This window comes from Micromys minutus (genome assembly GCF_963924665.1).
Source record: "Micromys minutus genome assembly, chromosome: 10".
Lineage (NCBI taxonomy): Eukaryota > Metazoa > Chordata > Mammalia > Rodentia > Muridae > Micromys > Micromys minutus.
The window spans coordinates 47739016-47752745 of record NC_137979.1 but is presented as its reverse complement, the minus strand read 5'-3'; the positions used below and the strand labels follow the sequence as shown (position 1 = coordinate 47752745).

General features: G+C 43.9%; 1 protein-coding gene across 5 annotated transcripts in view; it reads left to right on the top strand.

Annotated features, from left to right (window-relative positions):
- The window catches only part of EZH1 (enhancer of zeste 1 polycomb repressive complex 2 subunit), a 32111-nt gene that overhangs the window by 9922 nt on the left and 8459 nt on the right, over positions 1 to 13730 (top strand). For 3 of the 5 annotated variants that reach the window (XM_080924163.1, XM_080924160.1, XM_080924161.1), the window contains 10 exons: positions 331 to 450; positions 1710 to 1830; positions 3998 to 4174; positions 5219 to 5321; positions 5753 to 5916; positions 6291 to 6382; positions 10756 to 10936; positions 11262 to 11458; positions 12510 to 12607; positions 13315 to 13355. In XM_080924163.1, coding sequence (XP_080780289.1) covers positions 331 to 450; positions 1710 to 1830; positions 3998 to 4174; positions 5219 to 5321; positions 5753 to 5916; positions 6291 to 6382; positions 10756 to 10936; positions 11262 to 11458; positions 12510 to 12607; positions 13315 to 13355 — 1294 coding nt within the window. The remainder of the gene's footprint in view (positions 1 to 330; positions 451 to 1709; positions 1831 to 3997; positions 4175 to 5218; positions 5322 to 5752; positions 5917 to 6290; positions 6383 to 10755; positions 10937 to 11261; positions 11459 to 12509; positions 12608 to 13314; positions 13356 to 13730) is intronic. The other 2 variants (XM_080924164.1, XM_080924162.1) reach the window with 1 other exon arrangement.

Below are 13730 nucleotides of genomic sequence, written 5' to 3'. Positions count from 1 at the left end.
AGCCACTGTGGGCGCTCACATTCACTTGCACTCATACATAGACACACACATAATTTGAAATTAATCTAAAACGACTTCAAAGGATATGGGGATGGGGTTGTGGCTCAGGTGGTAGAGTGCTTGCTTAGCATGAAGCCCTGGGTCCAATCCCAGGCTCTCTTTGCATGAAACTGGCATGATAACACATCTGTAATCTTGGCCCTCAAAGGGAGAAAAGGTTAGAAAAATATCAGCCTCCTGAGTGTGGGTATTCTAGGAATGATGCCATTGTAGCTGATCCTTTCTTGTGTTTTGTGCTCACTCTTCTGTGTCTCACTGCTTTTCTTTCAGTGTACCATAGAGAGCATTTTCCCAGGTTTTGACAGCCAGGATATGTTGATGAGGTCTCTGAACACTGTTGCATTGGTTCCAATCATGTATTCCTGGTCCCCTCTCCAGCAGAACTTCATGGTATGTGTTGAAAACACTGACACAGTTTAAAATGTGTTGTCACAGTTTAACTTTTATGCTGATCTATGTGAGGTTCTTTTAGAGTAAAGACTGTCAGGGCATGCCACAAAACTTGAACCTAGAGAGTGAAAGGTACTGTAACTTACTCACTCTGGAATGCTATACATTACAAGCTGCTGAGAGGCTCAGCAGATACAGGCACCTGCCACCAGTCTGCCCAACAACCTGAGTTCTGTCTCGACCTATTTGGTAGGAGTAAAGTACTGACTCTTGCAAGTTTTCCTTTGGCCTCCCCCAGTCTCTGTCTCTCTCTCTCTCACACACATACTGCAGGTTGCTCTATCCTGTTAGATTTTGGTGCTTTCTAAAATACACTACTGATTGCTGGGGTTTTGTTTGTTTGTTTGTTTTATATTAACAAGGTAGGACAAGAAGACTCCCAATTTTCTTATTACTTTGACCCGACTTTACAATATTAGTCATAGTTAAATATGGCTGAATCAGACCCTTTAGGCTTAAACAGGTTGCCGTCTCTGCTGATGGAGCAAATCTTTTGGAATCCTCTAATGGCAATGTGCTTTGAAGGTAGCTGAGAAGACAGAGGTGGCCGTGGGTACCTTCATATAGTCCTTTATCCTGACGCCTGCTAGGATCATGGCTCTGGTCATCTCTCCTCTCTAATCCTGTCAGTCATCATCTGCCCACTGGGAGCAGTGCTCCTGATTGGACTAAGACAGGGATCTACAGGAGGAAGTCACCTCAGAACAAAATTGCTGGGTGATTTTATTGGTCCTTGGGGATTGAAGAATGGCTAGGTTGGCACTGGAGTGTAGCTTCATGATAGAGCATGTGCTTAGCCTTGGTGTGTGTCTGTTTTCTGCTGAGCTCCTTTCTCCTTTAGCATTATTTATTGCCCCAAGATGCCTATAACCTGTGTTGATATGAGTTATAACCATGCGTCTTTATTATGGGGAAGAGGATGTTTCTAGAATACGTCAAATTTTTTAGGCTTGGACATTCCATTGTTAATGTCAAGGTAAACATTTAGTGGTTAATATTGACTAAACTTCCCCCCCCTCCCAAGAGTAGTGTTGACCCCTTTTATTTAAGGTTTTGTTGGCAAAACAAAACGGCTAGTCCTTAAAAGGCATGTAGGAGACTAAGAGGCCAAATGGAAGACCAGACCAGCAACTGTACCATTGGATAGGAAGGAGGAGAGACAGGGTGGCTCGTGGGATGAATTCATCTGGTTTTTGCAGGTAGAGGATGAGACGGTTTTGTGCAATATTCCCTACATGGGTGACGAGGTGAAGGAAGAAGATGAAACTTTCATTGAGGAGCTGATCAACAACTATGACGGCAAAGTCCACGGTGAAGAAGGTGGGGCTCACTGCAAGAGGATTCGGCTAGCATACTGCTGCCTTTGCTCTGTCCTGTCTCTGTGGGGGCATGCTAAAGAATATTCCAGTGTGATGATGTGATCTAGGATTAGAATTTTATATTACCAAAGATGCTGGATCACAGAAAGAATTGCTTAGTAATCTGTGGCTAGGAGAGTGTTTATTGAACAGGTGAACTTAATCTTTGACATTTTCCATAAATACATCAGATGCCATTTTGGTTTTTATTCCCCTTTCTCTGAGAAGAATATTGGGCATATCTCTGTCATACATAGTACCTTGATCCAGCTTTCTTCTGGACTTCTCAGAAATTGGCTTAAATGTCCTCAATTTATAAAGCAAAGCATTTGAACTTAGTTGTGATTTTTTTTTTTAATTCTTTTGGATTTTTCTTTATGTTTATGGTTGTTTTGCTTGCACAAATGTCTATGTAGCATGTGTCTACAGTGCCCAAGGAGGCCAGAAGAGGGCAGTGGATCTCTTTGGCCTCAAGTTCCTGAAAGTTGTGAGCAGCCCTTTGGGTGCTGGGACTAGGTCCACTGGATTTGTCCTCTTAACCTCTAAATGGTTTCTCCAGCCCCCCTGTAGTCATTTAAAACAAAACCAAAACTATTTATTTGGGAAATGCAGTCCACACATTCCACAGTATGGGTATAGAAGACAGAGTAATTCTCTCCTTCCACCATGTGGATGCAAAGGATTGAACTCAGGTCACCAGGTTTGGCAGCAAGCACCTTTACCCAATGAGCCATCTTGCCAGGTCTTAGTTTTAATTCTAGAAAAGGTTGTCAGTGAATAAAAAGTAGGGAAAGGTGTTGGGTGTGGTGGCACACACCTTTAGGCAGAGGCAAGAGGATCTCTGAATTTGTGGACCGCCAGAGTTACACAGAGAAATCCCATCTTGAAGAATTAAAAAACATAATAAATAAAAAGTAGGAGGGGGAACTGGGCATGGCGGCACACCCTGTAGTCCCAGAAACTCAGGAGGCTGGGTCAGGGGGGTTGCAAATTCAAAGCTTGCTTAAGGCTACAGAGGAAGTTCAATGCCAGACTAGGCAGTCTAGTGAGACCTTGTCTCAAGTCAGAACAAGGACCAGGAATATAGTTCAGAGAGTGCATGCCTAGTCCCCCGACAGTCCTGAGTTCAGTGGGGGAAAAGAGGGACTCCTTATGCATATGCCAGCCAATAGCCCTGCCTGCGCTGGACAGTTGCTAACATTCAAAAATATATCCACAGCACCCTCTAGTGTTCAAAGACATTATTTCAAGTTGTAGTATAACCAAATGAACTATGATTTTAGAAAAAAAAAGTGTCTTGATTAAGAGAAGTCACTATTGAGACATTAGCACAAAGCTAAGTGATTTTTCACTTGGTGGTTATTTTTCTGCCTTGCTTGTGGTTGTAGGCATACATTTGTTGTTATTGTTTGATGTTTGGAGAGTTTGTTTAACAAAGTTTGTCCTGGCTGTCTTGGAGCTTGCTTTGTAGACCTGTAGGCCCCTGTCTTTTGAAAGCTGGGATTAAACATTTGTGCTACCATTCTGGGCTTGCTGTTGAGATTTTTGAACAGCAAATCCAGTGTTAACAGTGACCACAGAAATGAAATAGTCTAATAAGGATAAAGTCTCTACCTCTAGCTAGTTAACTGTTAGCAGGTGTTAGAGTTAATCAAATGATGTGTTATACCCCTAAACCTCAGGGGTTAGTGTAAAAAAGCCTACCTTGTCTTTTATTGAGACTGGTCTCCCTGTATAGTTTTAACTTTCTTAGAACTTACTATATAGACTAGACTCAAACTCAGATTTACCTGCCTCTGCCTCCCAAGTGCAGGGATTAAAGGCATACACTACCACACACGGCAAGACACTTTTTTTAAATGTCCTAGTGTTTTGCCTATATGTATATCTGGGTAAGGGTATTGGGTACCCTGGAACTGAAGTTAAAGATGGTTGTGAGCTGTTATGTGGGTGCTGGGAATTGAACACGGGTCCTCTGGAACAGCAGTCAGTGCTCTTAACCATTGGGCTATCTCTCCAGCCCTAAGAACCTGTATTCAGTGGGGGGGGGGGGGGAGCAAAAACCCTCCCTGTAAAGATGAATAGTGTGTGAGGCCCCACTGCTTACTTTTCTACTCCTTGTATTTCAGAGATGATCCCTGGATCTGTGCTGATCAGTGATGCTGTGTTTCTGGAGTTGGTAGATGCCCTCAATCAGTACTCAGATGAGGAGGAGGAAGGGCACAACGACACCTCTGATGGAAAGCAGGATGACAGCAAAGAGGACCTGCCGGTAACAAGAAAGCGGAAACGCCATTCCATCGAAGGTGCATAGCCCTACTTCCACAGACTATTTGAAATTGACAGGGACAGGGAAGAAGGGAAAACTTGAGAAGTGTATTATTCTTTAAAAAACACTCATGTTTCTCGTTGGTCTATTAAAAAAAAAAACATGGTCATTAACATAGCTTCAGCTGACTGAACTAGCTGAAGACGAGAGTAGAAAAACTTCTAGAATAATCACTGCTGTTAGTTTCTAATTCTAATGTGTTTGGAAAATAAGATTACACTTCAATCTTGCAACATAGGAATAATCAGATTATTCCTTGTAGATTTTAAATTGTGCATATATAAGTCAGCATGCTCATACAAAATTGAGATTGTGCGGGTGAGTGATGTAAGCTTTTATCTTCTTAATTTAATTTTAAAAATATTTTCCAAGTCATTAGTATTTAATTTAATATTACTGGGCTGAGGAGATTGCTATACAAGCACAAGAGCTGGAGTCCAGAACCCATGAAATGCAGGGTGGGTTTGGTAGCCTGTCTGTAATTCCAGTCTTAGAAGGGGCAGAAAGGGGATCCCCAAGACAAGATGGCTGGCGAGACTATTCATGTTGACAAATCTTGGGCCGATGAATTAGGTGGAAGAGGAGTGGAAGAAGTTGATTCTAGACATCAACCTTAGTACCTCACACACATGTGCATGCGTGCCCACACATGTGTGCCCACATGCACAAACACACATTCACATACATTCACAAGCACATAAGAATGGGAAAAGAAGGAACTGTTGAATTATCATCTTATACTCTATACTGTCATTTAATTGTGTGTCCAAAGAGGTGTCTCTCTTCCTGCGACAGAGTCAAGCTGTCAGTCCTGATGTTGGGCACAAGTGTTACGGTGGGAGTCATCCATCCCCACTGGAGAGACTCTTCTTGTCTTGATTCTAACAGGGACTGCAGCCTTGGGTGTCAGTGTAGTTGAGGTTTGGATGAGTACAGCAGCTCTAATCACTCTGCTGCAACCATGGGGAAAATCCAAACAGTTTTGCCTATGCTCAGGAGTTCACTGTCATTTCCCATTCAGGCAACAAAAAGAGTTCCAAGAAACAGTTTCCAAATGACATGATCTTCAGCGCCATCGCTTCCATGTTCCCTGAGAATGGCGTTCCGGACGACATGAAGGAGAGGTAGGGACAGCTGGTCCACTCAGCTCTACCCAGGGCTTGGGAACAGATTCTTCTCCAAGCCCATTTTTTGATTAATAAAAAGCCCTGTTGTGTGCCATGGTTTGCCAACACTTTTGACTTTTTTACCTCGGAATGTCCCTTGTCATACTAGGTTCATTCTGTGTGCTTTTCTTGAGGACGTCTGGGCAGAAACCTTGCTCTATCTTTCTGGGTAGTTACACCAGCACTGAACTTACCAAGCGGTCTTCTTACTTTGATACTTATGCCCACCCCTGCAGATTTATGATGGCATGTCTACTTAGTTGTTTAACATCTCTAGACCCATTAAACCTAGAAAAACAACCCATCCTCCCTTGGCACACCATACCTGGATGGCAATTCTCCTGGCCACAGTGGAGTTTCCTAAAGAGGAGTTCTCTGTTTACTTACAGGTATCGAGAGCTGACAGAGATGTCAGACCCCAATGCACTTCCCCCTCAGTGCACACCCAACATCGATGGTCCCAATGCCAAGTCAGTGCAGCGGGAGCAGTCTCTGCACTCTTTCCACACCCTTTTCTGCCGGCGCTGTTTTAAATACGACTGTTTCCTTCACCGTGAGTGGGGCTGCTCTGTGTGAAGTGCTTCTCTCCTCCCACCCCAGCCCAGCTCCTTCCCTGCGTTTTGCTTCACTGTGGAGCTCCCAGTTGCTGTTCTGTGGAGGGCTTCACAGAGGGCAGTTCTGCTTTTATTTGCTCAGTGACAGTGTGGTGTGGTTTGCATGAGAACTACAACCTGATTAAGTTGTGGTTGTCCCTTGGGACCTCCTGTCTTTGAAAGGATTATGTAGATATTGGAACTAAATTTTCTATACCTTTGGGTCACCATTTACATGGAATTTAGCACGTGCCTCAGCTCCCTAACTCAGTTTGCCTGCTCCCTTTTCTGTCAGTAGGATAGAGCCTTGAAAACACTCAACTTTGTCTTCTAGCTTTCCATGCCACCCCTAATGTATACAAACGCAAGAACAAAGAAATCAAGATTGAGCCAGAGCCATGTGGCACAGACTGCTTCCTTTTACTGGTAGGTTCTTAAGCTGTTCTGGCTTTGTTCGCTCTGTTTAAAGTTGAGCAGGAAATAGTCCTTGAATTTTCTCTGTCTGGAAACACATGCTAAGTGATTCAGCCCACAGCACTGCAGAGGCTCTCCAGACATTTAGTCTTTCATTTGGGGTGATGGAGTAAGATCTGATGAACATTAGTGAAGGATTTCCTGCTGTAAATACTACCTACGTAAACTTCGGTCTGAGACTGTTGTTATATTTAGAGGGCTATACCTGTGTGTTGGTGCTAGAGTACTTGGGCTTGGCGCCCAGCTCCATCAAAGAAAAAATAATAATAAACTGTGTGTATGCATGTCATATAAACTGTCTTCTCCACAACAGCCAATGCTTAGAAGATGGCTGGCATCCTGAGGCTGTTGATGATGGTGGAGGACCTTAAAATCCCATCGCAATGGGCATGATAGCTCTTACTTTAATCCCAGCACTCAGGAGACAGGCATGCGAATCTTTGAGTTAGAGACCAGCCTGGTCTATGGATTGAATTCCAGGACAGCCAGGACTACACAGAGAAACACTGTCTTGGAAAACCTGGGGGAAAAAATCTTCAGAGAACCCAGGAACACAAAGGGTTTCTAGGGAGAACCAGAAGGAATAGGCAGAATGGCAGTCTGCTGACAAGGATCTTGGTCCTTCAGGGAGTGTTCTTCAGGCTGTTCTCTGACAGCCTCCTCTGTAATCCATGCAGTTAGTTACTTAGGCAGATATATCACTTCTAACCTTCAGAGTAACCTTGTGGTCTCTGAGCTGATGCACAGTACTAAACAGTAAGGAGTTCATAGGTCCTTGTTCTCTGGTACTCTGCATTCTGTATGTGCAAAGAAAGATTAGTTAGCACTTAATATCTTAATCATTTGGGTGCAACTTCTCATTAGGATTTTGAATTGGGCAAAGGAAGGTGATGTAACTGTAGGGGCCAGAGAAAGGGAAGTGAAAGGAACTCCCCAGGACAACTGCTAAAGGGCCACTATTCACTCTGCTGCCAGCCTTCCATTCATTCTGGTACCTCAGTGCTCAGTGGGAGAAAAGATGGAGGGTTGGGGAACAAGGGCTTTGACATGGTAAGGTATGTGATCCTTTGCTGAAGGGGTAGTCAGGACATCTTTGCTGTGTGTATAATGCCTTCAATCCCAAGCAGAGGCCCTTTGCTATTAGGAGTGTTTGTTCCAATTTTAAAATTATGTTAGGCATAAGTCTAATTCCAGATAGTATCTGAGAAATTAACCTAAAAGCCTCGTTTTTTTTTTTTTTTTTTTTTTTTTTTCTTTTGTTTGTAACCTACTGTCCAAGGGCTAGCATTCTGAGAAGATAGTGATGGGATTTCTGCCTGAGAGCCTCATCTCAGGACACTTAGAAGCACAAAGGGCTGGTATGGGTGGAAAACAGGAGCAGGGAAGGACAGGAGGGCTATGTGTTGAGTAAGATCTTGGTTATCTGGGGCATGTGTCCTTTTATCGGTGACTGGCACATAACAGTGGATCTTGATCTTCTGAGGCTAGTTTTTGTAGTTCTGTGGGCAGACACATTTTAATCATTTGAGCTTTGGGTGAGGTGTGTCATAGTGTATGTATTAGAAGTCAGAAGACAACTTTCAGGAGTTGGTTTTCTCCTTCTGTGTGTGAGTCCTGGGAATCAAACTCAGGTCATCTGCAGGCACTTTTACCCACTGAGTCATCTGCCCAGAAATACTGCTGTTAAACCTCAGTAACCTATGTGGTTTGTGTGAGGTAAAGCACAAAACTGAAGGATAATGCAGAATTTTATACACACTGTGTTATCTGAAGGCCATCAGAAGTTCTCAGGTCTTATCAGTCTACAGCATAGATTATTGCTTAAGATGTGACTTTTCTTTAGACTTCAGATGCTAGGCAGAGGAAGGGGGAGGTAACTTTGGGAAGGGGTGGGGTAAAGTACCTGTCTAGAACAACCCCCACGGGAGGGGCATTATTCAGCTATCTATGTAATAGGCTGTGCTCAGGCAAAGGATAGACTACCATGACACAGTTTCTGCCATCTGTCAAAAAACTACAGTGTAAAGCAATGTCCCTTCTGGACCATCTTCAGCAGGGTAACAGAAGGGACATGGTGGCAGACATTACTCGTCCATCTGAAGTGGTCTGGATGGTTATAGCAAAAAAAAAAAAAAAAAAAAAAAAATTAGATGAACGCCTTCCAACTCATGCAGTACACCCTTCCTGTGTATCTAGTCCCTTGCTGCACCCCAGCATGCATTCATTAGTTTACTGTTACTCTTGTGACAGCTCCCTGAGGTGAAAGGCACTAGGGGTTTTAAAGGTCACATATTTTGCACAGTTTATATAAAGTCAGTGCTTATAGCATTGTTCAGATTCAGGCCCTGGGCTATAGCCCATGCTTTTAAAATTATTTCAGGCCTTTCTTTCTCCTAACATAATGTCAACATTTAGCACTTCATGAACTCAAAAGGCCATCACCCTTCTCAGGATCACCACTCTGAAGCCCTGTGTGTGTGTTTGTTCAACTTGAGATATCCTTATACACACATTTAAGTGTGCTGGGCTATCTTCCCCTATGTTTTTCTTTACTATGGACAGTGTCTTTAATCATAACAAGATGTCTGGCTCCACCAAAGCAAGCCTTCAGAATGGTAACCAAGAACTCAGAGAAACCAGTGTTTATAGTTTCTTTAACCTCTTTTTCTTTTTACAGTGCTGAGAATTGGATTTACAATGTATGCTAGGCAGGTGCTCTAACACTGAGCTATCCTCAGTTTACTAATTTTTTAATAAGAACTTTTTGGTTTTTGAGTGGCCTGAAATATAGTTCAGGCTCAAGATCCTGGTTCAGCCTCTCAAATGCTGGGATTACAGGTGTGCACCACCACCTGTCTGCATCAGCTTTTAAATAACATTTTTTTTTTAATGTACAAAGAAATCAAAAGAGGTCTTGATGGACTTGAAATATTTTTCCATCTTTATCCAGATATTTGTGGAGAATTTGGTGCTGGGGATTAAAGCCAAGGTGTCATGATTGCTAGATACAGCCCTTCTAGTGAGCCACGTCCTTGACTTAGATTTTGTTTTCAAATCACACTGTCTAGTCAGAGACCATATTTTACTATAAAATACATTACTATTTTTACTTCAGACAAGTCCAACATCCATTTCTTCTTTTTTTGTTTGTTCTGGGACAAGGTCTCACTCTGTTTGCCTTGTTGGCTGGGAACTCATTCTGAAAACCATACTGGCCTCAAACTCCCAGAAATCTGCCTTCCTCTGTCTCCCAAGTGTTGGCATCCAATTTCTTCCTTTGGAAGTTCAGGCTTGTGAGATGATCCACATTCTAAACTTAGTTTTTTCTCAGAGCATCACTGGCCTTGGTCTTTGACCCAGGATTCTCCGAAGTAAGCTCTGTGATTGGGATTTATTTATGGTAAACTGTATTTTGGGCTAATATTTATAGGGCATCTCAGTTCAAGAACAATTGTCTATGTGTACAAAGCCTTGCATTCATTTCCCATACTGAAAAAAGAGGAAGAAAGGCTGGGTGCAACTTCCAGTACTCAGGAGGCAGAGGCAGGAGGAGTTTGAGGCCAGCCTGGTCTACAAGAGCAAGTTCTAGGACAGCCAAGACTACACAGAGAAACTCTGTCCTAAAAAACAAACATACAAACAAAAAACTAAAACAACAACAAAACAGAAAAGGAAGAAAGTACACAGAATACAAGCAACCAGTGCTGTGTATTTCAGAGTGGAGGACGTGTGTGCTGTCAGAGCCAATTGATTTCAAAACAGTGTACTCTTCTGAGTCTGTGGGAAGCAGTTGTGACGGAGCTGAGTTATAGGTTCTGCATTCCTCTGCGTCTCATGCAGATTTAGGGAGAAGCTTCTAAGTTAAACAGTGATCGATCGGTTATGTTGTGTTTCAAATTGCACATGTGTTAACTGAAACAGAAGCTGTGTGGTTGGTCATATGTGAAGAGAGTGGCCTAGGGAAAAGAGCCCTGACTCTTGAATTCACTCTTGAGCATGGAGCGACATTCTCTGAAGCAGGTTCTAACCCCTTTGACCCTTGGTTCAGATGCAGGGGATTTTTTTCAAATCCAGATGGCTAACACGTGGAAGAATTTCAGATACTTCTCAAAGCTGAAGATGTATAGATTGTATCTTTTAAGATTTTAGGACACCTTTTCTGTTAAAAAGGATGTTTCCATGTTTAGGGCATGTTTAACTGTCATAATATGGTCATACATGGTACAGTAACAAACAAAGTATCATTGAACAAAGTATTATGATCTTGGCATCAACCCTAACCCTAACCCTATTCCTATTTCTTACCTGAAACGTGTTCACCACAGGAAGGAGCAAAGGAGTATGCCATGCTGCATAACCCTCGGTCCAAGTGCTCTGGGCGCCGCCGCCGAAGGCACCCAGTGGTTAGTGCTTCCTGTTCCAATACGTCAGCTTCTGCTGTAGCCGAGACAAAAGAAGGAGACAGTGATAGAGACACTGGCAATGACTGGGCCTCCAGTTCTTCAGGTAAACAGAAAATGCCCGGCACCTAATCTCTTAGTATTTATAACTTTTTAAAACTGTTAATTTTTTCTACCAATTTACCTGTAATCAATGAAAGTGAGGCATGTGTATGCGCGCGCGCGCACACACACACACAGGAACTATGTGGGCCAAGCTTACCTCAAACTTGTCCTGGTCCTGCTGACTGTTTGGATTACAGGAGTGTGCTCATGTACAGCTAACATTTACATTTCTAAATGTTTTCCTTTTCAAATCAGAATAAACTACTTCTGACTTAAGGCTACCAACAAACTGCATTCCATGAGTTTGTGCTTTCTCCCTTGCTCAGAGGCTAACTCTCGCTGTCAGACCCCCACGAAACAGAAAGCTAGTCCAGCCCCATCTCAGCTCTGTGTTGTGGAAGCCCCCTCAGAGCCTGTGGAATGGACTGGAGCCGAAGAATCTCTTTTCCGAGTCTTCCATGGTACCTACTTCAACAACTTCTGCTCGATAGCCAGGCTTCTGGGGACAAAGACATGCAAACAGGTACTTTCTAAGAGCAACAGGATGGATGTGGGTTCTTTCCTCATTGCTTACCTCCTCTACCATCTTAGCGGGCTGGGTCCAGACAGAAACTGTCTTGTGAACCTCTCCCCTCCTGGAGAGGCCATGATCTCGGGTCGTGGGAGGTTGGGGGGAGGGACTGGCCTAGACTAGAACTCACTATGTGGACTAGGCTGACATTGAATTCACTGAGATCCACCTGCTTCTGCCTCCCGGGTGCTGGCATTAAAGATGTGTGCTGTCATGCCCAGCCCTTCTTCTCATGCTGTATTCCAAGCTTCCTGTCACTAGGTTTTCTAATTACCATTCCAATTCTGAAGCCTTTGGGAGTCTGTCTAATGTCCTTCAAAAAAGGCAGCTGGGCATGGTGACGCACACCTTTAATCCCAGCACATGGGAAGCAGAGGCAGGCCGTTCTCTGAGTTCTGAGCCAACCTGGTTTTTAGAGCTAGTTCTAGGACAGCCAGGGCTGCACAGAAAACCCCATCTTGAGAACCATAAACAAGTTTTTTTCTGATACTATTTATAGTTTTTTGCAGGATATCAGATGTTTTTATAGCCAAGAAGGGAATACATAAAAAGGAGGAGACACTGGAAATGAATGTTATAAAGGAAGAAGCGCCTGGAAGAGGAGCCATCTTTCCCTAAATGCTGCCTTGGACAGCCAAGGCCCTGGTACCTTTCTACCAACAGAGGGAGCTAGTGCTTAGCCCAGTGACACCTTTCCCATCAGGACTCACTCAGTACCTGCAGTTTTCTTTCTAAAAACACAGAGCTACTCAGGCAGCTCACTGGCTTGAGAAGTGGGAGAGGAAAGCCAGCGACAGGGACAGCAGTGCCAGCTTGGTAGCCGTGCTTCCCGGGTCTAAGTAAATCTTCAGTGCCAGCAACCTCTACCCCAGCCACATCCTGTCTCTCTATTAAAAAGATGCCCTGTTAGCAGCTTGCAAATTCCAGATTCTTAACAAGCCCAGTCTCTTGCCTGGTCACTTTGTCCCATAGATGTGACAGGTCCTATTCATTTCTCTTCCAGGTCTTTCAGTTTGCAGTCAAAGAATCACTTATCCTGAAGCTGCCAACAGATGAGCTCATGAACCCTTCACAGAAGAAGAAAAGAAAGCACAGGCAAGGGTTAGACAAAGGCTGCTCATGTTGTCTGTGCTCTGACCTCCTTGGGGTCACCCTTCTCCCTTGGCTACTCACCACACTGGGCAGAGCCACCCCATCTTATTGGGGTACTCAGATGAGAGCTAGTGTCTTCAGAACTCCCTGAGGACCTGTAACTGTGCCCTTCCCTGTGCCTACACTGAGGACTCTGAGCTAGCTGTCTAACCAGTCAGACTCGGCTGGCCTGTGGCTCTGCGCTAAGTTTATTTTCTCATCCTTGGGTGTTGACCATCTTCCCCACTGTGCGGAGTTTGTTTCTTTTCTTTAACTGTAATGTTGGTTTTCAGAGATACATAGTGCTGTTTATTGGCTGGAAGTTGAAAAAAAAAAAAAAAGTAGCTGGGCATGGTCATATACTTTTAATCCCAGAACTCAGAGGCAGATGGGCCTCTGTCTACATAGTGTCAGGCCAGCCAGAGCTACATGTTGAGATCATCCCTTTGATGGCCAGGTTCCCTATTCGTATTATGAGACAAAGGAGGTGGTTGTAGCTCTGGCTACAGAGGAAGCCCCTTCTGTTCTTCCCTCAGTGTCTTCCCTGGAAGGCTTCCCACCTGCCATCTTAGAGTTCTACCTGGCAAGGGAAGACGTGGAAAGAGGGAGAAGCACTTGTGAGTGTGACTTTTGCTTTGTCTTTGTGTGTTCAAACCTATCCTTTCTTTTTCCTCTAGGTTGTGGGCTGCACACTGCAGGAAAATTCAGCTGAAGAAAGGTAAGTTCAGCGGAAGAAAGGGGTGGGCGGTGGGGATGGATCAGAGGGCGGTGCATGCTTAGCATGTTCAAGGTCATGGGCTCCATTTTAGGCACTTTGCTTATAGGAGAACACACACACACACACACACAGTTCAGATTAAGGCCTCACCCTGTGGTTATCACCCTGCTGCATTGGTAGCTCTCTTGTCGGCCCTAGATGCTTCTACAGATTGCAGATTTTTTTGCAGTGTCTCCAGGGCTGAGCCAGTGACTACAGCCAAGATGCCATCTCAGAAGATAAACTTAAAAACTTAAAGCCTTGTGGTCTCTTGAGTTTCCTAGTGTGCTGTTTGCCAGTTCCAGACCTCTTTTCATGTTTAAACTAGCTAGCTTG